The following is a 24,813-nucleotide window of genomic DNA, read 5'->3' as shown; positions in this document are numbered from 1 at the left end:
CCTCCCTCCCAGCATGCTCAGTGCCCCCTTCTAGAAGGTTCTGCAGTGTCCGGGTTCCCTGATTCAGCGCCACCCACCTATCACAATTAAGAGTGCACTAGCATCATATTTCTTTTTTTTTTTCTCTTTTTTTTTTTTTTTTTTTTTTTTTTTTTTTTTAAATTACACTAGAGGCAGTGAGCCTAGGAGCCAAATTTCAGGTGGACACAATCAATGCTGTATGACAAGAAAAGAGAAGAGGACATGACACCACACCATGGCTGCTCACTGGCAGGATGCTGTTAAAAGCATTCCTCGCAGTTGCTCCGCAACAATTTAACGTTTTGCTTAAACCTGGGAAGTTTTGTTGTAAAGCACCTCTGTGTAGACAATTAGTATGAGCCACCTAATTAACTCAATTCCAATTTATTTACCTCAGCAGCAGCTGCTGTTGGGCGCGGTTCCGGGTGTTTTACATAACCATTGCTTCCCCATGGAGGAGGTTTCCTGGCAGACTTTTAAAAGGGGAAAGAGGCCAAGGCCCAGCAGCATGTCCTATACCACTGGCTCCAAGAGCTACTGGGCATCTTTCACCACTGCCTCCCCCAAAACAAGGCCTGAGGAGGTGAATCCTCTGCCTCAGGGTGGGAGGGACCTGCCTCTCCCATGCCTGGTGTCCGTGCCTGCAAACCACACTGACCACACCTGGGCATATTTAGAAAAGTCACGGTCTTCTTGTGAATTCACGAGCTAGTACTTTTGGCGAGCCAAGATCTGCATTTGCAGGATTACATACTTCTTTCAAGCTGAGCTACAGATAATAGCGGTTCCCTTGGCTGCATAGCTTAAACAGCGGTGGGAAATGATCTCCAACAACAGCAATGGATTTAAGCAATTTATTGACATCTTTTCAGCAGTTTTCAAACTATTAGGCTAGGACAAAATCATCTAAATTATTCACTCTCTTCTAGAGCCCCACAGTAAGGCTTGCGCAATGTATAAAGTTACAGATATGGTCGTCTTTTTTTTTTTTTTTAAATTCCCTGACTTTCTAAGAGATGACAACAATTTATTCCAGAGTGTGTTTCTTTTTTTAAAAAAAGCAAGTGCACACCTCGCACCAGGGCTGAGCTGGAGGGATATGGCCCCCTTTTCAGCACAATACTTAAACCTTCAAAAAGCACACTCTGCTTATGATTACACACCAGCTTAATGGGGGCCTCTACCATGCTGTTCAGGACAGGGAACGTTTTGAGTTTTCCTGAAGTCTAGGAAGTTATAAAGTGGTTTGCAAAATTTACAATTACAACAAAGGTTTGTTCTTCCCTAATTGTTTTGCTGGGAAAGCAAACAATGCCAACAGAAATGCCAACATTCAATTCTAGGAAAAGGCCACAACATACCATATTTATCTTCTGGTTCATTGCACGCAGTATTTGCATTGTAACTGCTGTTGAGGGTCCAGCTCTGAGGAGGACCTGTCAGATATCTCAGTGGCACCACACACCAGGACAGAAAAGAGCTTAGTGAGCTCTGAATGTTAAGGACTTGTATTCAAGGCCGTGTGCAATGAATGGTTTTCCCCAAAGCAGAACAAACACAAGGCAATACTATCTATTGTTTGAAGTCCCGAATCAAGATGATTATTCAGATTCCAATAAACATAACTCAACAGTTCAGCTTCCAGCCATCATTATCATGGGGTAACCCTATAGAAAACATACATAGCTGCACTGGTTTAAAAAGATAGCAAGCTCTTCCCTAAAAAAACTTTTCTCCGAATGCAATCCATTGATTTTCTAGCTGTGACTCAAGACCCATCTGAAACAGTGAAATGTAAAGATAAATATTACCCAAAATATCAAACTATATGGTTCAGGCTGATGATGTTGGTGGGTCACTCCTAAAGGAGACATGTGGCTGGAGATGGTCCCAAGAATGGGAACAGATGGGAGGGAACTGGGCAGCTGTAAGCAGGCAACGCAGAGCAATGCTGCTGCAAGCTGAGAGAGAAAAGCGGAGCAATGCCAACCTTCTTCTCCTGCTACCTAGTGTGAAGACTGCTCACAGGGGAGCTGGTGAACAGAAGTGATCAGCAGCCCTCACATGATGTCCTTCTTGCAGCCCAGACACACACGTGAGATCTAGAAGTTCTGGGCTGGGAATTTTATGCGTCAGATGTTTCTTCGCCCAACATAAGTGTGACAAGACCCTTCACTAATCACAGCTGAGGCCCCAGGTTTCAAACCAGAATTTTGAGGGTCAGCACAACTACCTGCCCTGATGCCTACTAACCCTTTGTGGGATCCCAAGAAATCTGAGGATTCGGCTGCACAGAACTGTCACAGTTGGGGCCAGGACAGCAAAGGACAGTGGCAAACACCGAGGTCTTGAAAAAACATGCCATGCATTGGGATGGGCTTCTGGGGGAGTGCAGAACAGTGACTGTCAATCTTTACAAGTATTTCATTGTGATATAGCAATAAGCTGTGTTGTGGACATGGTGGAATGGGCACTTCATATATGTATGCAATTAATCAGTCTCTCTTATTGTTTCCCTTAATCTTTAATTATGTCAGGGCACTATAAATCTATGAAGGAAAAAATGGGTAGTAACTGAAATCAATGAAAAAGTCTTATGAACATGTAAAGTTATTAGAGAAATACAAGGATTTTAATTAAAGATGCTGGCTCCAAGCAAAAATGCTGGGTTACCCTGATTGATCTAAGCTGCTGGTTCAGCTCTTTCTGTCTCCCCCACCAGGCTTTCGCTTGCCTTTTGCAGCTCTAATTGGGTACTTACTGTATCGGCACCTTCTTTTTCTCAGCAACATCAGCTGCACAAAGACTGTATAAATACAGCTATGCTCAGGCCAAACTCCTGTACACATACACAGTCATGGAGCATTTTACATTTGCTGAATGTTTATGTTTTGGTTTGATTTAATGGTTATTTGCCTTTTTTGCATTCCCTTAGTTGGGCCTATATTTTAATTTAGATTTTTCTCTTTTGTTTCAGTTACATTTCTCTAGGACAAAGTGTGTAATCTGTGATTTTAATAAAATAATGCATTCAATTTGTAAATGTTTCGATTTCTTTTCATATGAAAAGTTAAAAAAACCCTGAACAACCTTTTTAACAGACATCAACAGCAAAAATAGTAACAACCTAACCATAGATTTTCAAATTTGATTAGTAACTTCCAAAAGCATTTGTTCTTGTGGTTTTTTTAGTGGTTTATATTCTATTTAGTGGGTACCCAATACTCTTTGAGAAACAGATTCTTTTTTAAAGTATTTCCTGACACCGAAACAAAGAACACCGTCTAGCTTTTAAATGTGCAATATTAATATTTACTAATATTTTAATTATAAAAGAAAACATAAAACAGTACCCTGAAATTACATTTTCTCTACCTCCTAACAGAACAGTTTATTTTAAATTTCCTATTAATTGTCTTCTTAAATACGTACATTTTCTTGTCACATTTAGAGGGACATCAGAACAGAGTTAGATGCAGGTGGTGTTTCAGATAGAGTTAGAAGTATAGACAGACATTGCTGGAAGGCAATGTAAGAATCAGTTAGGTAGATGATATTCATGCAAAAAACAAAAGGATTTTGATTTTTTTTCCTTATGTAATTTGAAATTAAAGACACGGATTAAGATCTTTCATTTTTTTATCCTTTCCCAGCAAAATAATTTAAATCTTATCTTGGGAGGGTGCCTCATTAGAATTCTTGCTTCAGTGACTCCATTAAAAAAAATAAATTATTAAAATGCAGATGTGCCTCTGAGTTGTTTCTAGGAACAAAATAGTTTGACGCTGGGACGTAGTACTGCTGAAGTGTTTTCCTACACGTGTTTGAAAGACGTGCATGCCCAAGGTGACTAGGTTAAGGTATATGCTATGTTTGTGATACCATCATCCTATCTCCAGCTTGTATCTAGGAAATAACATTTATAAGCTTGAAAGCCAGGCATTTTTTTTAAAGTCAGAAATAAAGGCAGGAAAAGCACGGCATCACTTGCATTCTTATGTTTGTAGTCCCTACTCATATTCTCAGCTTCAAACAGTTTGCAGAAACCACATTTTGAGAAAGTGCAATGAAGAAATTCCCATTGCCAGCCTAATATTCAGTCTTTTCCTTAAATCCTGCTGTTTATCCAAGGTACAGAGAGGTCAGGGATGCAAGGAGGAAGTATAACTCCTGTCCCTGACAAACAGAGGTTGCAGAGTGTGCTCGAAAGTAAAAGGCCTCAGAGTAGCTATTTCAAATTAGAAATGTGTGAACTGTGTACCTCCCTGGAACTTAGATGGTATATGTCTTTCCATAGTTTATTTTAAATCCACGGTTGTGCCTTAGCCTGTCCCGCTGATTGGATTTGAGAGCGCAGTCACTGTGAAGAGAGCTGTCACTCCTGAAGCAAACTACCATGCAGCTCTGCTAAGCTTCTGACTTCTCAACACTGCAGATAAGTTTTTCTCTCTCTGGTTTTACTGCATTAATCCACCAAATCAGTTCACTTATCTCAGAGCAGTGCTTTGTAGAGGTTGAGACCATGGGAGCTGATCCTGCTACGTGGACTTCTGCAGCCACACAGACTTCTTCAGCCACACAGAGTCCAGTTGCACTTTCCAACTTTACATGAGGCTGGAGCCTCTGCTTGCTGGAGCCAAGGCCTGAACCAGGATCGTATCATCTTTATATAACTGTCAAGGTTTTACAGTATTCCTGGGTAAGCTAACCACATACGACCTGTCTACTCAAGTCTGCTTAAGTTTGGATGAATTACCCAGGTTCTTACAGAGTTACTAGTTTTAATAGACAAAAAGGCCTCTCATTAGGACAGAGAAAGAACTAGCATTAATTAATTCTAACCACAATATGAAATAATTTGGTCAAGTAGGGTTTAAGTCCTTTTCCATTACCTATCTTCAGCACATAACCTTGATGTAAGGAGGCTTTCTGAGCATTGACTTCTTTGGGGCTTTCATAAAGACTGGCAGCAAAGGAAGGAGACGTACTAGCTTGATTCAGAAAAGAACCTGCTTAGCATCACTGCACCTGGTTTGTTATACAGTTAGCCCTACAACCTTTCCTAAAGCATTTTTAATCACACCCGCAGATAAAGCTCAATATGAAACAGTAACATAAGAACATGTTAACTACAGCAGAGCTGTAACTGTCATCAGCCAATGCTCCTGAACGAAAAGCAGTGCCTGGCAGGGTGGCAGAGCCTCTGCAGGCGCACAGCTCCGTCACCTGTCCCCCTCGCTTTGCCACAGACAGGAGGACAGCTTGGATTTCCTGCTCGTGCTCACTCGTAAAGCGTTCATCTCAAGCTGTCTGCCATTTCTAATTTCCTCTTATCTCTTACTCCAAGTAGTCAAAAAAAAAAATTTAAAAAAAAAAGAGGTATAGTTGCACTGTTCCTAATATTTCCAACAAAAAAGACAGATGACATTGGGCTATCATCAGTTGAGAGAGTTAGTTGGTGTGCTTTCTTGATAGCGGTTAATTTGTCACAGTCCCTTCCTCCTATCTACAACTCAACCAAGGAAACAAGCACAAGCTACAGCAGTGCTCCCTGAGTGAGACTGCAGCAACCATTTCATTTCCTAGGAAGAGTGACTCTAGTAAACGCAACCAATTTCCACCCTCCTAAATTTCAAAGAAAGGAAACGTAAAGGATAGCTCTATTCCTGTAAGGGGGAAAAAAATAAAAAACCTGTAGGAAAAGACAGCTCTCAGTTTTCTCCTCTTTTATATTTGCTAATAGTTTCTCCTCTTTTATATTTGCTAATATTGTGACTGCACTTCTAGCTCTTTAGCGCCTATCTGAAGGAGCTGAAAGCACACAAGGAAGAAACTCTCTCAGTGTAGTTCTTTTCTATTAATTTTAATGTGCTCTAAATTCAAGAGGACATACAGACATTGAGAACAACCCTTCACTTACTAATTCCTTCACAAAAAACTTCTATTCTCTCTTTCAGTACAACTCAAATACATTCTGAAGTTATTATAAAGAGAACAATTCTGCAAGATAACTAATATTCCCAGGCTCCCACTGAAATTAACAGAATATTTTGGCATTAGGAACTTTGCAGTGTCAAGTCGTCATTAAAGATCTCCAAATCTGCCTTGTAGTTTTTTCTATTCCTACAGTATTCATTTCAGTGTATTCCAAAGTAACTGTCAGTATTCTCAGGAGCCGTGCTCCGTGTTGCCACCAAGAAGTGAAAAGAAAATTCAAGTTAGCTTAAGCATTTTTAGAAAGCACAAGGGAGGAAAGAGAAACATAAATGCACACTGGTGGAAAAAAGGGAGACCATCTGTTGGTACAAACATGCAGATAAAAAATTCAAATCTTTTAGAATTATACTAAAACCAGAATTTATAGCATCCCTTCACAATTAAAGAAAAGAAGGGTCCCCATTACATAATTTTTCAGTCCTGTGTTTCTCAGGCTCTTGCATACTTACAGGTCTGGCAGTGATTCTCTGTGGGTCCCCAGCATCGGCCTGTGCAGGATTTGTGGCATCGGCCACCTGCAGGGCAGACAGAAAGAGAGAGAGATTAGAAATGTGGCTTCCTGTCATTTTGTCAACATCCAGCAACTGCTAAAGAGGAGGGTCCATCTTGTCTTTCAAAGGTTTTTATGCTTTACCAGGGTTGAAACAGTGCCTGTAAAAAAGGCCCAGATAAACAGCCAGAATTGGTGTCAAACATATATGCAATATGTCTACTTATCTAAGTGCTTTATACCCTAAATACCTCTCTGCTATGTATAACGTCTGGGAAATTTTAAAACAAAAAAAGATGAACAAGCCTGGAGGACTACGGAACAATTTCATCAACCACTGCTATTACTGTTGCTCTCTATGTCCTATGTAAGACCCACTCATTCCTCCACAGGGGAAGAGATGGCTGTGCTAGAGAGGATATCTACCTATCTAATGTTCAATTTCATCTGAACAATGGGGCAATAGACTCAACACCTTTGATTAACAGCCACCCCTCACCCCCAGAAGCTTGCAAAGTCTTCATGTCCAATGTCACAATAAAGAAAATGTGCCCTATGCAACCACTTAACCCCAGAGACAGCTAAGCTTGTGGGACCTCTCCTTTTCTGGCTGCTGGTTCTCTAGTTACCTGTGTTTGTGCTTCTGAAGGAACCTCATGTTCCTTTGGAATCTAGAGGTTGATGCTCTACGTGGTCCTTCCACATGCTGACAGGTTTAGTCCCTCAAGAAAAGGAACTGTAGGTGTTTTCATTGTAAAATACAGACAGAAGAGGAAGAGTTAGAAATGGCAGCTTTTACAAACAAACTACCTACTAATTAGTGACTGAAACCTGCTTGGACTCAAGAGGGAGTTGAGTTCACATCTCCCATTTCATGGCTCAATGCTGACCACTGTGTGAGGAAATGGAAAGCAGGCAGAAAAACTGGAACATTCTCTGGCTGCATCTTTTGTTATTTGAGAAAACACTCAGACGGTCCCATGCCAGTCCTGACTGCGAGTGAATGGAGATCTCATTCTGCAGCTCCCATCCATATATGGCCAGAGCTCAGTCACGCTCCTGCTCTTAGTGCTTCTCCCTCCTGGATGCTGAATGCTCCCAGAGCACACATGGAGAGCCTGCCTCACTGAACCCTGAGCCCTAGCTGCTAAAACCCAGGTGTGGCAGTGCCTGAGCTGTGGGCAGCCAAGCCCTTTGCACCTAGCCAGACCTGAAGGGGTGAACTGAGAAACCCAACGTAAGCACAGTTGAGGACTATGCACAGTCCTTATCGCTGCTCTTTTGACCATAGGAACCTAACCTCGTCTTTGATTAAACTTCTATTCATCACTGAATGCTGCTGAGATTCTATTAAGCGAATTTCCCCTTTGAACCTGATCCAGAAGCTTACCTTTCAATCCTGTATTAACAGCAGCTGCTGTTACCACTGCTCCATTACACTAAATCAAATACTTCCCACATGCCCTGATGGGTGATAGTGTTGGAGAAAATGCAAAATGTCTCTCAGCAAAGGTTGGATCACCCCAAAAGAAAACACTGCTCCTCTGATAGCAGCACACTTATACCTTACCTCTTATAGCTTATATGCTCTTATATGGGATGTTATACAGTTGAGCAAACTCACTGTGACAGTTGTGTAGAGTCGGACTTTCTGTCACTACTTTTTCAAAGCCAGTGTTCTTTCCTCAGCACTCGCGCAGCATTCATGGCGCTAGTGATGATGTTGTATGGTAATTACCACACTGTATGCCAACTACCTTGTTAAAACTACCAGCTCCTTGCTGCATTCACATTCATTTAATTCAATTCTACTCGGGAAGCGTTGTTGCTGACATCACCAGCAAATAATTTGCTGTCATATTCTGCCATCTGTTTATTTAGATCACAAATGTACTATAACTACGTAATGCAAACTCATTCTGGCTGACAGGGAGGGGACTCCATCTGGCATGAATAATGCAACTTTAATCAGTAATAATGATTATTATGATTATTAAGAGACTAGTGGAACCCTGTGCAGAAAGCAAATACATCCATATTGATTCATAAGAATGGAAGTTTAAAAAGAAGGTGAGGTACAGAGCAAATTAAAGGAAGAATGTTAACAGAGGAGACTCAGTAAGATACAGTTTGTTGGCTTTGGTGCTCACCCAGCTGAATAAAAATGATCCCCAGGAAGTGCGTTTTATAAACTGGCTATTCCTGACCAAGAGAAGTGGGAAGGAGAAAGGGTAGAGCCCCAGATGCCCATTCAGGTAACCTTTTCACCACTTGCTTTGCTCAGTCCTCACCTGAGCAGGAGCATCCCTGCTGGGGGCAGCTAGAGAGAAACCACAACCCATGGACTATAGAGCCTCCTCTCGCAAGACTTGTTTTATGCCCAATCCTTCCTTGCGGTCAAATCTCATGCCTGTCTAGCTTAAGGGGTCTGAAGTTTGGGCAGAAAGCCAGAAGTCTTGCAGCTAGATGCAGTATGAAGCACTGCACAGATCACCTGTAACCACATATTCCTGAGGTAGAACAAGGCGCCAGCTTGGCTGTTTCTTCCTCTTTCTGTCCCTGGGTTCTACCCCCTTCCATAACATATTGTATGCACTGGGCTTTCCACCACAGTGCATGCAGTGAGATAATACAGAAGAAACGTGAAGCACCTCTCCAAGTGATCTCCAACTAGAGAGGCCTCCCACACTTCTGCAAAAGCTACACTTAAAATAAAAATTTTTGTATTTGAAACTCCCAGGCGCTGAGCTGACCCTCGGTACACAACCAAAAATGTATTCAAGCCAACTCTACTCCTCCTGGAAATAAAAGTGATCCAGCATCTTAAAAAATTATTTAAAATATTTTTTAACTTGCATGCCTGCTTCTTGGTACATGACTTTGGCCGTGTCAGATGATAATTTGCATTTAAATAGAAATATTTAACAATATAGCAAGAAAAGGCTGCCAGTTTTCTTTTTTCTCATTGGGAACTCCAAGTATCTGCTCCATTGTTTTCACTTTACTCAGCTGCACAGACACAAGGAGCCAAGCTTGTAGGCAGCACACCTCTGAACTGCACCGTTACACGGCCTTTTGAAGGTTAAATACACTGAGAATTAAAAACAAACCCCCAAATCCCTCCAAATAGCGTGTCTCTATTGGTTTGTTTGTTTAAAAAGAAAAATAACTTTCTTTGCTCTCAGAATGACCTGGTCCATATTCTGCCCTCACAAAACTCAGTATTTCACCTGTTTTTCCCCACTGTAATACAGACAGATTGCTACCCATTAAAGATCAGCTCTGTAAATCCAACATAAAATAGTTCCATGGAAGTCAACATAAGTAGCCAGGAGCATAAGAGGCACTCATGTGTGGAACAGGTCTCACGATTAGATCTGTATGTCAGGCTTAAACGATAATAAATCTATGGGCCCTAGGACTGATGAGGTCCTTGAAGTAGTTATACTGCTTCTCACAGATCTTTCTATATATTTCTTAGGATTTATAGATTGCAGTAAGCCAATAGATTTGAGAAAAAATTATCAAACAATTCTTGGTAAAAAAGAAATTATTCCTGTTATTCCTTCTGTCTCTAAAATATCCTAAAACCCTCCAACGTACAGCAATAAGGGCTAAAAGAAACAACAATGAAGAAATGGCAAACCATGAAACTGCAGAGGTGTTCTTCCTCTTGTTTTGATGCAGCAGAGAGTAAAGAGGCAGAACTCCTTCCTATGATTTCCTCCACTGGTTCTTCACATCAAAAGATGCTGAGTGTCCTAAAGTCCTGGTGGCAATTGGTGGGACCTAGGAACACTCAGCTGCAGTGAAACAGCCCATCTGTAACAACTCATCATATATGTTCTTACTGCAATCAAACAGTGATTCAAGAATTAGCTGGAATTTGGAAAAAAAAAACCCAACAAACATCTGCAGGGCTCTACCTTGTAAGCACTACCTTTGCTCATTCACTTAATTCTTGTACATTAGTGAAGGCACATAAGAAAAAAGGTGGTTTTTCTTTTCTAAATGAGATGGAGAGGAAGAGCCCGGAAAAGTCTCCTGCCTTGTTACAGATGTGACACCAAAGTACAGTTCTGCTCCTGAATAGTAGCACTCTTTTGCATACATGATGACATTTTATTCATTAGATTGCAGGGAGGAGGGAAGGAGTTAAAAGGAGGCTTAAATAATTTTTACGGGGTTTATTATGAAATCTAAGTTTAGAAAAGGCAGATTCCCACTGGAACATGAGAATGAATTTTGCTTTGGCAAATTCCACACAGAAAACCAATGGTTCACCTCCTGGGCTCATCTTCCCTTAGCCAATGCTACTGCAATGGATCTTCATTACGGACTCTGGTGCAGAGTATCATTGTTGTAACTTCCAGGATAGAGTTTTATTTGCAGGAGATGCTTCTGGTCTCCCAGCCAAGGAAAGTCACCAGCAGAAAACGTTTGCTCACTAGCTTGGGAAAGACCAAGGTTACTTCATCCTTGTGCTCTCCTGAGAGTTGAGAAGGGCTTTCCTTTGGCTCCAGACAGGAACAGTAAAACCGCAAAGGATTAAGTTACTGACAAGGGAAGAAAAATGAAGTCCTCCTCTTAGACCTAAGCTCAGTGTAGTACAGAGAAGAAACACTGCTGCTTCCCCATCAGCTATGCCAGCTGCCTCTAGCAGACCTCTGTCAGTAGGAGAAGGAAAGCAGAAATAAAAGAAGAAATGGTCTCACTTTGCACAAAGCTTGTATTTACAGATGGTTTCTACCAGGTTAATAAATCATTAATAAGTGTTAGTGTATCTGCAACACGCTGATACCGAAGTGTGAATAAACACATCCAAAATAAAGTGCCTTTGATGGTTACAAGCCATGGTTAATAAGCAGCCTCTTTACTTATCTAACAGTCTAAAATAATTGATTAACTACCAAAACATCTATAAATCACTTATTAGCTTCTGTAAGCTACTTACAAACTCATTCTTCACCTAAAAAATTCACTCCTGCAAAAATGCTAGAGATCCATATAGATGTTTCTACCCATAACTAGCCCTAAGGTCTGAGAAGTCCCACATATATTCTGCAGTAAGAGTCCCGGTCTCTTCTTTCTATTGCTTAGAGGGGACAGAAGGTTTAAATATGTTTGCGTGTTGTTTTCCTAGGCAGCTAAAACTCCTTAGATTTATGTATGAAGAGATAACAAAATCAAAATATAATTCAAACACTGCAGCACAGCATTAACGAGAATTAAAGATACTATTGTTGTGATGGATTGTGCTGCCTTTATCAGGCTGTAATGCTTTCCCTGTCCTTGTCTGACTATTCCTATTGTCACACATTCATTTGTTCAGTCACACTTCTTTGTTAAGTAAAAATCATTTTGCATTTTCTACCAGCCCTGTGCTAGCCTTTAGATCTCCTCTATTGATTTGAAAGTTAATTACCTAACAGACACTCACACTTTTCAGGATTTCCTTTCTTCATGGCAGGAGAGACACATGTTGCAAGAGAAAGTAAAACTTTCTGTAAAAGAAGAAAGTGTCTTCTAGAAGTATCTAGTGCTTATTTTCTCTTCCTCTCTGTAGAAGTGTTATGGGATACAGTAATCCAAGGGTCAATTCCTCTACTGCTATCAAACTATGTTGTTTTCACTGATGTCAGATGAGTTCACTTCAGGATGTATCCCCAAATAGTTTTCCAACATGGGATTAGTCCCATAAAATTCAGGCTTTTCTTTAACAAGCTGTACCTGCACTGATATTGTTACTTTTATTGTGGTAAATGGCAGCACTCCAACTGGCTTTTCTGTCTTGTATCTGTATCAATGCTTATACCCCCAAATCTCCAGGCCCAATAAAGGTGCCCTGCACAAATATTAATAGGAATTCTTTACAGTGAAAACTCGCATAGTGTTCCTCAATGATGAATACTTACGTCGTGGAAAAGCACAGCGCCTTTTGTGGATGCTACCACCATCCATCCATAAGCCAAAGTTTTCTAGCACCCACCCCCTAACTGCCAGGTGTGTGTGCACCCAGCATACGGGGACCACTGGGGCTCAATAATGGTGGAAGCAAACTCCCTCTAATGAGCACTTCCAATAAGGCCTTCCAACTCTGCCATTCAATGCCTCTGTCTTCCCCTCATCTTCCTCAGTAGATAGGAAGAGAGACACACACAAATGGAGAGGGACTCGGGCACAGGCAGCTGAAAAGAAACTGGCACGGGAAGTAGGTCTGGGAAATGAAAACAATCAAAGAGATATGCTCTGAAAGACAGGCACAGGGAGAGATACGGGGACAGTGCAGGGGAGAGCAGGGAGAGGGAAGAGAGATAACACTGAACCAGCACTGAAGAAAACAAAACCTGAATACCAAAAATACCAAAGGGGGACACATTTTCTTGAGTAATGTGTGATGGAGACAACTCTTGTGTGCACACAGGGACCAGGGATCTGTTGAGAACTGTGAAATTACAGAGTATTGCTAGGTACGCTGGTGGCAGACAGTTTTGATTTTAAGAGAGATTGGCCACCAGAGGTAAAGGAATAAATGGAAAGTCAAGAAGAGCATGTCAGCAGCACCGAACTGGCTCAGGCCGGTGGATTCATATCTATCGCTGACAGCTCTGAGCTGATAGGAAGCTCACCGTAACGTTACTTCAGCTGCTACAGAAAAATGTCTTCAGGCCACAGTAACGAATACAGAAAGGGACCTGAGGGGGGTAATGAAGACACTGGTTATTTTTCTCTGCCTGGAACAGACAGCACTGGTAAGGCTGTATGACTGAATGCATTAATTGGGGGTTTAGTCATCCACACAAAACAGAAACCTTCACATATGACATAGTCTAAAACTTTACACTGATTAAGCAATTAGGAGCTATTACTTATCACTGCTTATAGCTGTTAGCACAGAGCAGTGTAAGTGAATTCCCCCCACTCTGGTGGCGAATTAGTTCCAATCAGCATCAAACACCTTTCTGAACACGCACACACAGGGATCCTGAGCCAATGGAGAGACACAGCTGGAAGGCTAAAAGGATAGGTCAAGTCATACCTGCTGCTTGGCAGGCTCATCAAGAACAACAAGCCCTCAGGAATCTTTCCTTGTAATCGCTATTGTTAAAAAAATATATTCCCCTCCAGTAAGCCATAGATAACTGCCCATCCTCACACCCTTGCAGCAGGACCTCTGCTCCTGAAACAGCAGAACAGCTTGGTCTCTGTCTAATGGGGGTCTACACTGGGGTAGAAATGAAACACCTTCCCCCATACGGATCACCCTCAAAGCACACAGACCCACAACCCCAGACTCCTTCAAAATACAAGGGTAGCTCTTTTTTTCCCTCTTCTCTGTGCAGGAGAGGGTGATGTTCCACCATCTGTAGATGCTAACACTCACCTAGGATGTGGGGTTATGCATCCTGCTCTCTCCAATGCTTACTGTGATGAAGACTCTCGACTCCCAGGGTAGCAACCCAAGAAACAGTCTACAAGGCTGTTCTCTGGAAGGGGAGAGCACAGAGCAGGCACCCATCCCTCCTGACGATGTGGGGAGCTCACTGACCCCCAAGGGAGAGAGCTGGACAGAGCACGTAGCCGTTCTTGGCTTCTTGCCCCACAGCGCAGTGGTTATGATCACTGGGGAAGAGGTACATCTAAGTATCAGTCCACGCCCACCCTGACTATTTCTGTGTCTTACCTGCTGATTACTGAATACTCAAAATTTCAACAGAAGGAACAGAAAAGGCCCTTACTCAGACCAACCTGGGGCAGTTTCCACTGGGAGGTGGGAGATAAGAGGTATGGGATCGAATGCCTTCAGGGAAGGCAGGAAACTGAAGCCTGCTCTCCCACATCCCGCGGAACTCCTAAACTGCTAATGTATTTTGTTCAAGGGGAGGGAAGTCCTTATTGAGAAGAATTGAGTGTGAGCAGAAGACAGGTCTGTGAGAACAAGGCAGCAGGCAGGTAAGCACTGCAGATTCCCAGCAGACAGAGACCATAAAAAGCCAGCAGCTTCTATGCCTTTATATTAATGCAGCATTTCCCCCGGATTGCCCCTGGCAGGTACTATTTTAATGGGCTCCCTCCTCTGCATAGAGGTGTTCTGAGACACACGAATTTCATATCTAAGAAGCAGCCACTGCGATGCCTAACACTGCAACACCCACACCCTTCCTTACCCTAGGATACCACCCATTAGCTCTCAGCCCAGGTGCTTTTTATTCTGGCTCATGGCAACAGGTGCTTCTGTTTGTGGTGTGACAACACATGAAATTAAAAAACACAAGCCAAGCAGCAGTGACTCCTACTGAACACAGCAATCAGATGTGCACCCATATCAGTGTCTGTAATAAACTGTAAGCCAGGCATCTGTCCTCAGGTGCAGCAGCAGACTTACTGCCCCATGCATGATCTTGGCTCAGAACTGAAGGATGCAGATACAGGTTTGGTTTTTGGACACAATGTGTAATAGTGGGTGAGAAATCTCTGCACTATTAGAGGAGATTTTCAAAGGAGGTTCTCAACATACTCAAAGACACACTGAAAAGTAAGTGCCAAAGCTGAGGGTGTTCTTGTGCTTGTTTAATACCAACTCCTCCACCCCTCAAACAGATCAAGTCAGTCAATAACACATAAGTCAAAATAATGTCCTGTAATAATGTTCCTGTAATGCTGCCAAAGCAGTAATAAAGTTCAAACAGAGGGGCATACAGTTTTCATTTTTTAAACAAAGTGATAACCTCAAAGAAAGGAAATGAGAAGTTGAAATTGAAGTGGCTTTTAAAATTCATTTTACTTTTTCCTGATGCCACGTAATAGTCCTAGAGTCTGGCTGAGTGCAGTTAGGTGTGCTAATGTTTTAACCAGCTTTTGTCTCAATTAGAAGGAAATACTAGAAAGGAACTCCCCATTCCCACGAAATCTGGAATCCCATTTTAGACAAACTTTGGATAAGTATCCTACTATGCTTATTCAAATGTAATTCAAACGTATTCAAAGTCTATCTCTGGCTTTTCGAAACAAAACTGATTATTACAAAGCAATACTGGGACAACAGAAACCCTTTCTCTGTTGGAAAACAATGCTTGGGTATATACTTTGGTATTTAGATTGTGTTTGCTATCTACAAATATTCAATGAAAATAATTGTACAAACAAATTTCAGACTGCAATCACCTGGATAATCTTCAGCTACCAGAGATGCGCATAGAGGTAATGCTGTGGACATTCTGTGACTATCATGTAGGCCTAATATGATGAATTTGGTACGAAGTTGTTTTCTAATGTAGCAATTTGTATAAAACCACTTGAAAACCTTGGATTATGTGTCTTACCCTGCAAATATTCCCAACATTTCCCCTATGCCAGAACACTTCACTTTTATGAGGTTTTGAAGGTAAATTACAAGTTCCTACAAGAGGATCAGAAAGGAGATTTTAAGATGTAAAAGCTCCTTTGAATACTAGCTCAAGGAGATATGAACGTGGAGATCCTACACACAGGGACAAAAAGCGTGAGGGATTGTGGGAACATTAAACACAGTCTTTGGTTTTGCTTTGCTACACCTTGTCCATTGCTTAGTAGACAGAAAGTTCCCTTCTCATCACCAGCTTCATTTGAAGCCACAGCACTGTCCTCTTCCCTGCAGGAGGCATGAAGGGATCAGAGAGAAGCCCCCGATGCAGCTCTGGGTTTGAGCAGACCGGCAGCCAGAGCTCTTTAGCCAGGCTGTCCACAAAAGCAGGGCAGGAACTTTAGTGACAGTTTTAAGAATTTCTGCCAAAACAGAAAACAAACAAAATCCTTAAAAAAATGCAGATATGATAGCAATAAAGGCTTGGGTTGGTTTTGTGTTTTATGCAAGCAACAGAATAGTCTGTCAGGAGAAGCCCATTGTGATGCCAGCTGGCTAGTCCCAACATTGCACCCACCCACTGCCACCGAGTGGTACACCTACTCTCGTACCCTGCGCAGCAGCACCAACCAAGCCTGCTCGGAGCTGGTGCCTGGGATGTGCATCTCGCAGATCTAACAACAGACAACTTCAAAAGGGTGGGAGGCACGCAGCAGCTTCAAGAACCAGTAGATGCAATTAAGCGGTTGATTTTATAGTCTAAGGCAGCTAGCTGGAGCAGCTGGAGCTTGCTGTGAAAGACCAATTCCACCCACCCACCCACTCACTACAAATCTACCAATTACCATTCAATTAGACTATTTTAAATATTCGGAGTATTTGGGATTTATTTCCTACTTTCAAGAAACACCGGTGTTTGTGATAAAGCAAGCTGCTTATAATGGAAAGGGATGCTTTCATTTAAACTGAAAGTCTCTCCCTTGTGCAATATACTGCTTAAATGCCAATCTGCTTTTAAACAGGTGGTATACAGTAATACATTATGCACACACAGGTTGCCATTAAAAGATAAGCATTTACCCACAGTTGCCACATGTTGCTATGTGGAGCACTACTTAAATCCTGTAGCTACAGAACTAGTGCCACTTTGTAATATATCAGCATGGTAAACTGTGCCACTTTGTGGGTGACTTTCACCCTGTAAGAAGGGAGGGAGATACTCGGTAAAACAAGGTCACCACTTTGGCAGGGAGGGGGTTGGGTTTCGGGTTGGGTAGTTTTTGTTTATCTTTTTGAAAAATATATTTTTCACTACAAAGAGATGCCCATGTCAGAGGTTCTTCAGAAACCATTAATGCTGGCTTTCTCAGTGCCCTCCTTTCTGTGTCCACAACTGCTAAAGATCCTTTTGCTTTGTAGCAGCTCTCTTGCTCGATCCCTGGATTAGGCTCTGGCAGCCTAAGGAGTTCTGTCCCTCACAGCATTATTTATTCGTATTAGCTAGGTACACTCGTGTTTGTTACTTACTTTTTATTCACTGAACTCACCTGTTAGAAGCATCGTATTTCCATTAAATTCCATGTCTGCCTGCCTTTCAAATCTCTTTCAAGGGCATTTGCCAATTGACAAATCCCTTCTGAAAATGCTGGCTGAAGGTATTTATTAGGAAACTAAACTGATTCCCTTTATTCAAAAAACACTGTTCCGGGTTGAGGAAAAACATTACAGGCAACTTCAAGCAGTTCAGCTTGCCACACTAACGCAAAACAAGTTCATTTATATCACTGGGTTTCATGTATTCCTCCATCTTCAGTTACATAGGCAAAAACTATTATTTAAAATCAATTTCTTCTGTTACTGTGTTTGTTTTTCAATTCCAGGTATATAAATAATTTCCATCCTGATTAGAGATTCCTTAACGGTAGGAAGAGCAACCTCCGCCTATACTGGACAAAAAAGCAGTTGTGGGACTTGCTATTCAGTTCTGATACAAAGTTTCTTTCCAACTGAGATATCCATGAAACTGTAACTGCTGCTAAGATGCAATGCTGCAAGCCCTTGAAGTGCGTTCCACATGGAAGGAGCTTTCACAAAACAGTTTAGTTATTTGTGGCTTTTTATCAAAAAGAACAGCTTCTCCTGGCTTCGCCACGGTGACACCGGCGGCAGGGAACATATTCTGTACTAAGACCACCTGTCTGCAGAGGCCCCATTCGCTGGTCTCCAAACATACATTTAAAATGTTAATTGAACTTCAAGTAATAACCTCAATGAAAGGTTATAATTTAACAAACTCTGCAATAACAAATGTCTTCAGTGCATACTTTCTGGAATGCCATTTTCTCTGTAGGTAGTTTCCAATTTAGATGTACACCAGAAATGACACACCAGCTATTCTGAAAGTTGGCTTTAAGCATGAATTAGTCACTTCCTTCTTTTCTTTCCACCAGCATACATAAATATACTGCTGGTACTCCAGCCTTCTGTAGAGCAAAATCCTTGTGCTTTGAAAAAGCACAAAATACCTTGCAGGAGTAACTAGACAAAACACAGTTAGCTCACCTGTGTCTTGCTACCGAGGGCTAGGGGTTTGATTTACACATATTCGTTACTTGCATGTAATTTTCTCCTGTTACAGGAGAATCCACTGGCCTAAAGGAAAGCTTTCCATGCTCTTCTATCTACACTGTGTTTAGCTCTCCTCATTTTTTACTAAGTGATGGCATTTTTACTGTGGGAAAGGACTCTACCCTCCCTTCCACTCTGATCCAAGACTCCCCACTTCACCAGTGTGGCTTCCGATGGTAGCAGGACTGGTCCTGCAGAAGAGTCTGTTTTGGATAGTCCAGTTGGAAACAGTGGTGGCACGTGTAGTAGCATTTTATACAATTTAGGCACAGCATAACTGAGAACTGGTGGAAGGTTGGGGCTTTTGGGAGAGATTGCAAGGATCTGAGGAACCCCTATTCTTCATAGTTATCACATAATTACTTCAGAATTAAATACCCAATGGTTTGACCTGACTATAAATTTCCAGGTAAGTCACTACATGTAAAAATGATCCCCTTCTAATACTGCAACTACTGGTACAAAAAATGAGTTATTATGCCCTGTGAAGAATTACAAGGCCACTACTGAACATTAAATCAATGGGCTCGCTACCTGTCAGACCTCATTCTGTAGCTGCAACAAATGGCCATACACAAATTCACCTGCAACCCTCACCAGCAACTCCAAACATGGGTTATTAACACCCAAAGGAGGACAGAGCTTACCACTTACAAAAAATCCCACACAATTGTAACTTACACTTTTTGTGAAACATACTACAAGAACATACTACGTATGCTGAAAGGGATGTACATGTATCCACATGGCTAATTTTCACCTATACCAGCTTAAAAAAGCGTAAGGAGCTTTTGGTCTTAAACTAGACTGATATAAAGAGACATTTCTACTAAACTAAGTTTCTACCAAATCGTTCCCATTTCTGCAATATTTTAAAGAAGTATCTTTTTAGAAACTGCATGAATCCTTTTGCTAGCATGTGGAAAACGTGCAGTAGAACACGGCCCAGCAAACTCTCAGTTATCAGGGCCGACGGCCTAGCAGGTTGACCTAAATAAAGCAACTCGCAAAGAGAGTGTAACAGAGAAAATGAAGAAAGGGAGAAAAAAAAAAAAAGAATATGGAGCCAGCACTGACTCACACCAACCAAATACATACAACACAGAGATAAGTATGGTAAACTGAGCTACAATGCTTCCAAACACACCTGCACCCAGGTAAGGTCAATCACAGCCTGGATTGTCTGCACCAGGAGAAGAGAGAGGTGACTTCATAAGCAACTGTGCAGCTAGTCCATTTTTTTGTTCCTTTAATTAAAATGCAAAGCACTGGCTAAATGGTAAACATTTAATTAGATTTGTCTCTATGTTTCAATATTAATAAAACACATGAAAAATGCATTAAGAGCTAGCTAATTGGGGGCTCTCCAAAAGTAGCTGTAAATGAGCAATTACAATATGATTGGGGTGTGGTTCTCCAGGGATCATCACAGGACTGATGCTTTTTAATATTCCAGCCAAAGGTTTAGAAATTACTAAAAAATATCAGGCAATAAAACATACAGATGACAGGAAGCCTGAAAACCCAGCAAATTACAGTGAAGAGTGGGCAGTATTAGACCATGAGCCAGGCTGGTGGGTAAGCTGGAGTCACTCACACCAAATGCCTTTTATAAAGCCAAACTAAGATTGCATGTTTCAGAATAAAGCAATGCAAACAACATGTTCTGGAAAACAGGGAGTCTCTAAACCACACAGATGTCAAAGCTGCCTGAACATTGGGTTCCTCATGTGAAACTGAAACAGAGGATGCAATTTTTACTTCTACAGGATATCGGATAAATCAGTAAAAACCACTATGCATGCTTTGGTTTCTGCCTTCTAAAAAGCACATTGAAAAACACAGATATTTCACACTGAAGAGCAACTGAAATTATTTCAGAGCTGGAAAGAAATTCCTGTGAGTGATGTGAGATCCTCTACCTGTTTAGCTTATGAAAAGAAGATCAAGAGGTGAGCTGATTACACAGTACATGCCATTTCTGCAGGGAGAAAATGCTGGCTATGAGAAAGCTCTTTGAGCTAGCTAGAGAAGGTGCAAGAGGCAAAAACATCTGCAACTTAAAACTGTGTTCAGATTAGAAATAAAGGCACCTAGTACTATGTTTCTTAATACTAGGGAAATAACCAGCTTCCTGAGGCATGGCTGCACTTCTGGCAAAGCTTCAGACCAGTGCCAGAAGGGCATGCAGAGGACCAAAGCCCCACGCTGTGGGGCCCCCAGCCACGCCAGGGCCAGGGCTGCTCCTGAAACTCAAAGCTGGGCTGGAAGATAGGCTGTGGTTAGGAAAGTTACTGAGCTCAATGCCAGGCAAGATGATGATCCTTCAGGGCCTCCGCATACAGGAAATCAGAGCTAATGATGTTTCAAGGCTTCTTTCGCCCTTGAAAAATCTATGAATCAATAGGTAAAAAAGAGGGAAGACATTTTAAAGCAGTGTTTCCCTTGAATACATCACGGGATTTATTGAATTGCAGGTACACAGCTAAAGACCAAGCCTTTTCCTTCTATGCATCATGTAACAATGTAGAAGTACTTCTGCACAGCTCAGAAACTGGGTGTTTTTACATTACCGGGTGCAATTAGATACAAAGCAATGACAGAGGAGTACTATGTTATGAATAGCAAGCAACTGAAGTTGTTCTGCTTGAAAAAATACCTTGCCAAAAATTCCAGCTTTTCTCACAGCTAAGAGGGGCTCAGTCAAAAAGCCAGATCAAGCCAAAGGAAATTTTTTCCACAGATCTCACTGCACTTCAGAGTCTGAGCAGAAATTCCAGTTCAGGACAATACTTTAAAATGGGCTTAATATTCACAGAGTTCAGTTTTCACAACTCTGGGCACATGCCAACATGCAGTCCTGCATTTTTCTTGAATAATTTCTTGAAAAGCAGCTTCTTTTTTTTTAACTTGAAAACAGAAAGTAATTTTTTAATCTATATTACCCCGTTAGCAACTACATCATGAACATGCCTCCATACAGTTTCAGTATTTTTAAATGCATTATTGATTAATTTGAACCTATGCTATTAGCTATGCAAGCTACCTCAACACAATAATTCAGACCCTTCAGGCTTTTCTGTGAAACAAAATTTCCAAGTAAAGCTCAACTGAAAATTCTGATTTAATACTACAGTCCTTGTTAAATCCTGCAGAAGAGCTCACCTGACACAGTGGGGGGGCTAGTCCAGTTCCTGCCAACTACCAAACCAAGGAGGACATCGAGGACGCTGAGGACACTGATCAAAGCAGCTAAGTATTCACTGCACTTTCCCTAAAGCTGGTCAGAGAGGAGTTGTCTACCCATGCAGAGTATTTTCAGGCAAGAAGTATAATCGTTATTTCCTGCTTTATTTCTTACACTATCGCTGGGAACTGCACCTCAGGTTTCTAGCTCCGAAGGGCAGAACTCCAGCTCTTCAGTTAAGGGACTAAATCCAACAAGTGGATATGGTAACAGGGGAATACGCTTTCGCAAAGTGTGGCTTTAGCGTGCTTGGGTAATGCTTGAATTCATGGCTTATTTTTGGAAGGAGAGAAAACAGATTTTCAACATTGCAGGAACAAATTCAGTAACATATACTTAAAGGGAAAATGTTGTTCCTTACACAGTTAAGCACTTCTGAGATTCCTACTGCAAGGTGCCCAGCTTAAAACCCCCAGGCTGATAGCTTTGATTTCAGGTAAATGGAAGAGAAGACTGCTTTCATATTACAATTCATTTTAAAAGCTTCAGTTATAAGATACCAGTATGGGAAGGCTCTGCAAACAGTAAATACCAGTATTATTTCAGAGTACGTGTCAAAATGCCAGGCATAGAGAGGTATCTGTCCTCGGAGAGTCGAAGTATGTGTGATCCCTGCTACAACATTTGTTTATTACATTTCAGCGATACATGCTGAGCTCTGCACCAGCAGCCGCTGGCTGTATTCATCTTAACAGTAAGACTGTGTAATTCAAAGGTCTCTAACATGAGCTTTTCTGCATGCATTTGATCAGAACATGAAGCAATGGGTAGAATGCATTTCAGGCTAAAGAAAAAGAAAAAAAAGGAGAAGCAGCACTTAGGATTCATATGTCTGCAGTATTTCTATCATAGCGGTTAAGACGCCACAGCCTTTTCAACTGCTCCTTAACACTGATGTGACAATGACAGCCCGTGAAGAAGAGAATCAGAAACGCTTTATTCCCCGAGTTCACTGGCCATAGTCTCTTCTGTCTAGCACTGATGTAAAGGAAGGGGATTGCCAGTCGGCAGATCCAAAGTATGAAACAAGCACAGAGGCAGGGGACTGATTTTATTTCAAAGCACCTTCATTTCACTCCGCCCTTTTGTCTTCCTCCTCTGCTGATTGCCTTGGAGCAGCAGGGAGGGTTGCAAGTGAATTTATCCCTGAAGTGGGACCATTACCAGCTCTTCTGTCTGGCTGGGGAAGAAAGCAGCACTGGCAGCTTGCAGTGTTGGCTCCCTTCCAGGGGAAGACGACCAAGGAGCGTGGCTGAGCCCTGAGAACACAGGCATGCTGATGCACGGGTGCTCCCAGTATGACAGTGCATTTATAGCAACATGCTGGAGTCCACTCTGGTATCGGCAAAAACCCGTCAAGTGTTTTATGTTGAGCTCTTCTCTGAAGCTGGGCCCCTGTTCTTTCAGACATGTAGACCTTGGGGGAGATTTCATGTCTGCTACTGATGGTTAGAAACAACACGAGCGAGGCCAAACCACCAAACTGGTTTAGGCTTCAGGACCTGCTGGAATTGTGAAGTGTCTGATTCTGACATTTATGGCAGTTTGCATTTTGTCCCCGAAATACTCTCTGTCAGGGAGCACTACTGCTCCTGGGGCGTAAGCTACCCTCCAGTCCTGCCAGTTATGGCTAAACATGGCACATAGGCCGATGCATCTACCCAGGTCTCACATGATCACATGTTCACACAGACCTTCCTAAATTACTATTAGTATGGACTTTCTTGAGCTTGACACAGAGGGTTTCATTGGTTTATATTCACAGTCTGATGCAGCCTCTCTAACAGGCCTTCTCCTATAAAGGTTTTTAGGTAAGCAATAAAACCCACTCATTCTTTTCAAGATATTCTGACATGGAAAGTCCCAGAGGGCTTCCCTTGACACTTCTTGCGCTTAGGATATTCTCAACAACACCAATCAATGTGCACTTACTCAGTTCCAATGGACTTAGCCAAGATTTGCATTTGATAAGAGGGACCTGAAACTTTGGGCCGTTTAATACATTCATGTAAAATAAACAGTAAATACATATACGTGCTGGATCCAAAAAAGCATGACTCACAGTCTGTGCAGAAAAGTACCAAAGTCTTTGTAATGTACTGAGCATCATTTGCAGCAGTGGAAAAATAGCAAGACTGGGCCCAGCGAGCACCCACGCTGCCTAGCAGATTATGAAAAGTGACATGTAAGCCAAATTTGAAAAGCATATACCTTATTTAATGATACTTTATACTGATTTCCATTCTAGAGTTATAATTCAATGTTCATTTCTCCAAGTCCTTTCTGCACCAGTACAAATAACTTGTCTTTATTCTTTCGTAAACTACCAGTGTAGCACATTCCTTCTCTCCTACCTCTTGACAGGTAGTAATAAGGTTCCACGTTTGACTGATTTCATTTGAAGGCTTTATATACATACACCTATGTGTGTGCATATGTGTGTGTAATACATGCACACACATGGACAGCTATTTAATTTTAGGCTATTTTAAATGGTGATTTCTGTACCCAAATTCTTTGTTTCCCAAAGCCTTAACGCCTTGTTCTTGTGGGGGACTTCAACTTACCAGTTGTCAGCTGGAAGTACAATACAGCAGAAAGGAAACAGCCTAGGAGGTTCCTGGAGTGTGTGGAAGACAACTTCCTGACACAACTGGTGAGTGAACCAACTAGGGAAGGCGCCCCGCTGGACCTGTTGTTTGTGAACAGAGAAGGCCTTGTGGGTGATGTGATGATTGGAGGACACCTGAGGCACAGTGACCGTGAAACGATAAAATTCTTGATTCTTGGATAAGTAAGGAGGGGGCTCAGCAGAACTGCCGCCTTGGACTTCCGGAGGGCACTTGGTCTTTGGACTGTTCAGAAGTCTGGTTGATAGAGTCCTTTGGAAGGCAGTCCTGAAGGGCAAAGGAACCCAAGAAAGCTGAATGGTCTTCAAGAAGGAAATCCTGGAGGTGCAGGAGCAGGCCATTCCCATATGCCGAGAGGTGAGCCAGTGGGGAAGACCAGCCTGGCTGAACAGAGAGCTTTGGCTGGATCTCAGAAAAAAGATGAAAGTCTATGAGCTTTGGAAGAAGAGGCAGGCAT

General features: G+C 41.9%; 1 protein-coding gene across 1 annotated transcript in view; it reads right to left on the bottom strand.

The window, feature by feature from the left end:
* ERBB4 (erb-b2 receptor tyrosine kinase 4) overlaps positions 1–24,813 on the bottom strand; it is a 412,269-nt gene that overhangs the window by 191,758 nt on the left and 195,698 nt on the right. The window contains exon 5 of the mRNA XM_035891859.1: positions 6,468–6,533. Within this exon, the coding sequence (XP_035747752.1) occupies positions 6,468–6,533 (66 nt within the window). The remainder of the gene's footprint in view (positions 1–6,467; positions 6,534–24,813) is intronic.

This window comes from Egretta garzetta, unplaced genomic scaffold (assembly GCF_000687185.1).
Source record: "Egretta garzetta isolate BGI_Z169 unplaced genomic scaffold, ASM68718v1 scaffold230, whole genome shotgun sequence".
Taxonomy (NCBI): Eukaryota; Metazoa; Chordata; class Aves; order Pelecaniformes; family Ardeidae; genus Egretta; species Egretta garzetta.
The sequence above is the reverse complement of the archived record's forward strand: the minus strand, read 5'-3'. Positions and strand labels throughout refer to the sequence as shown.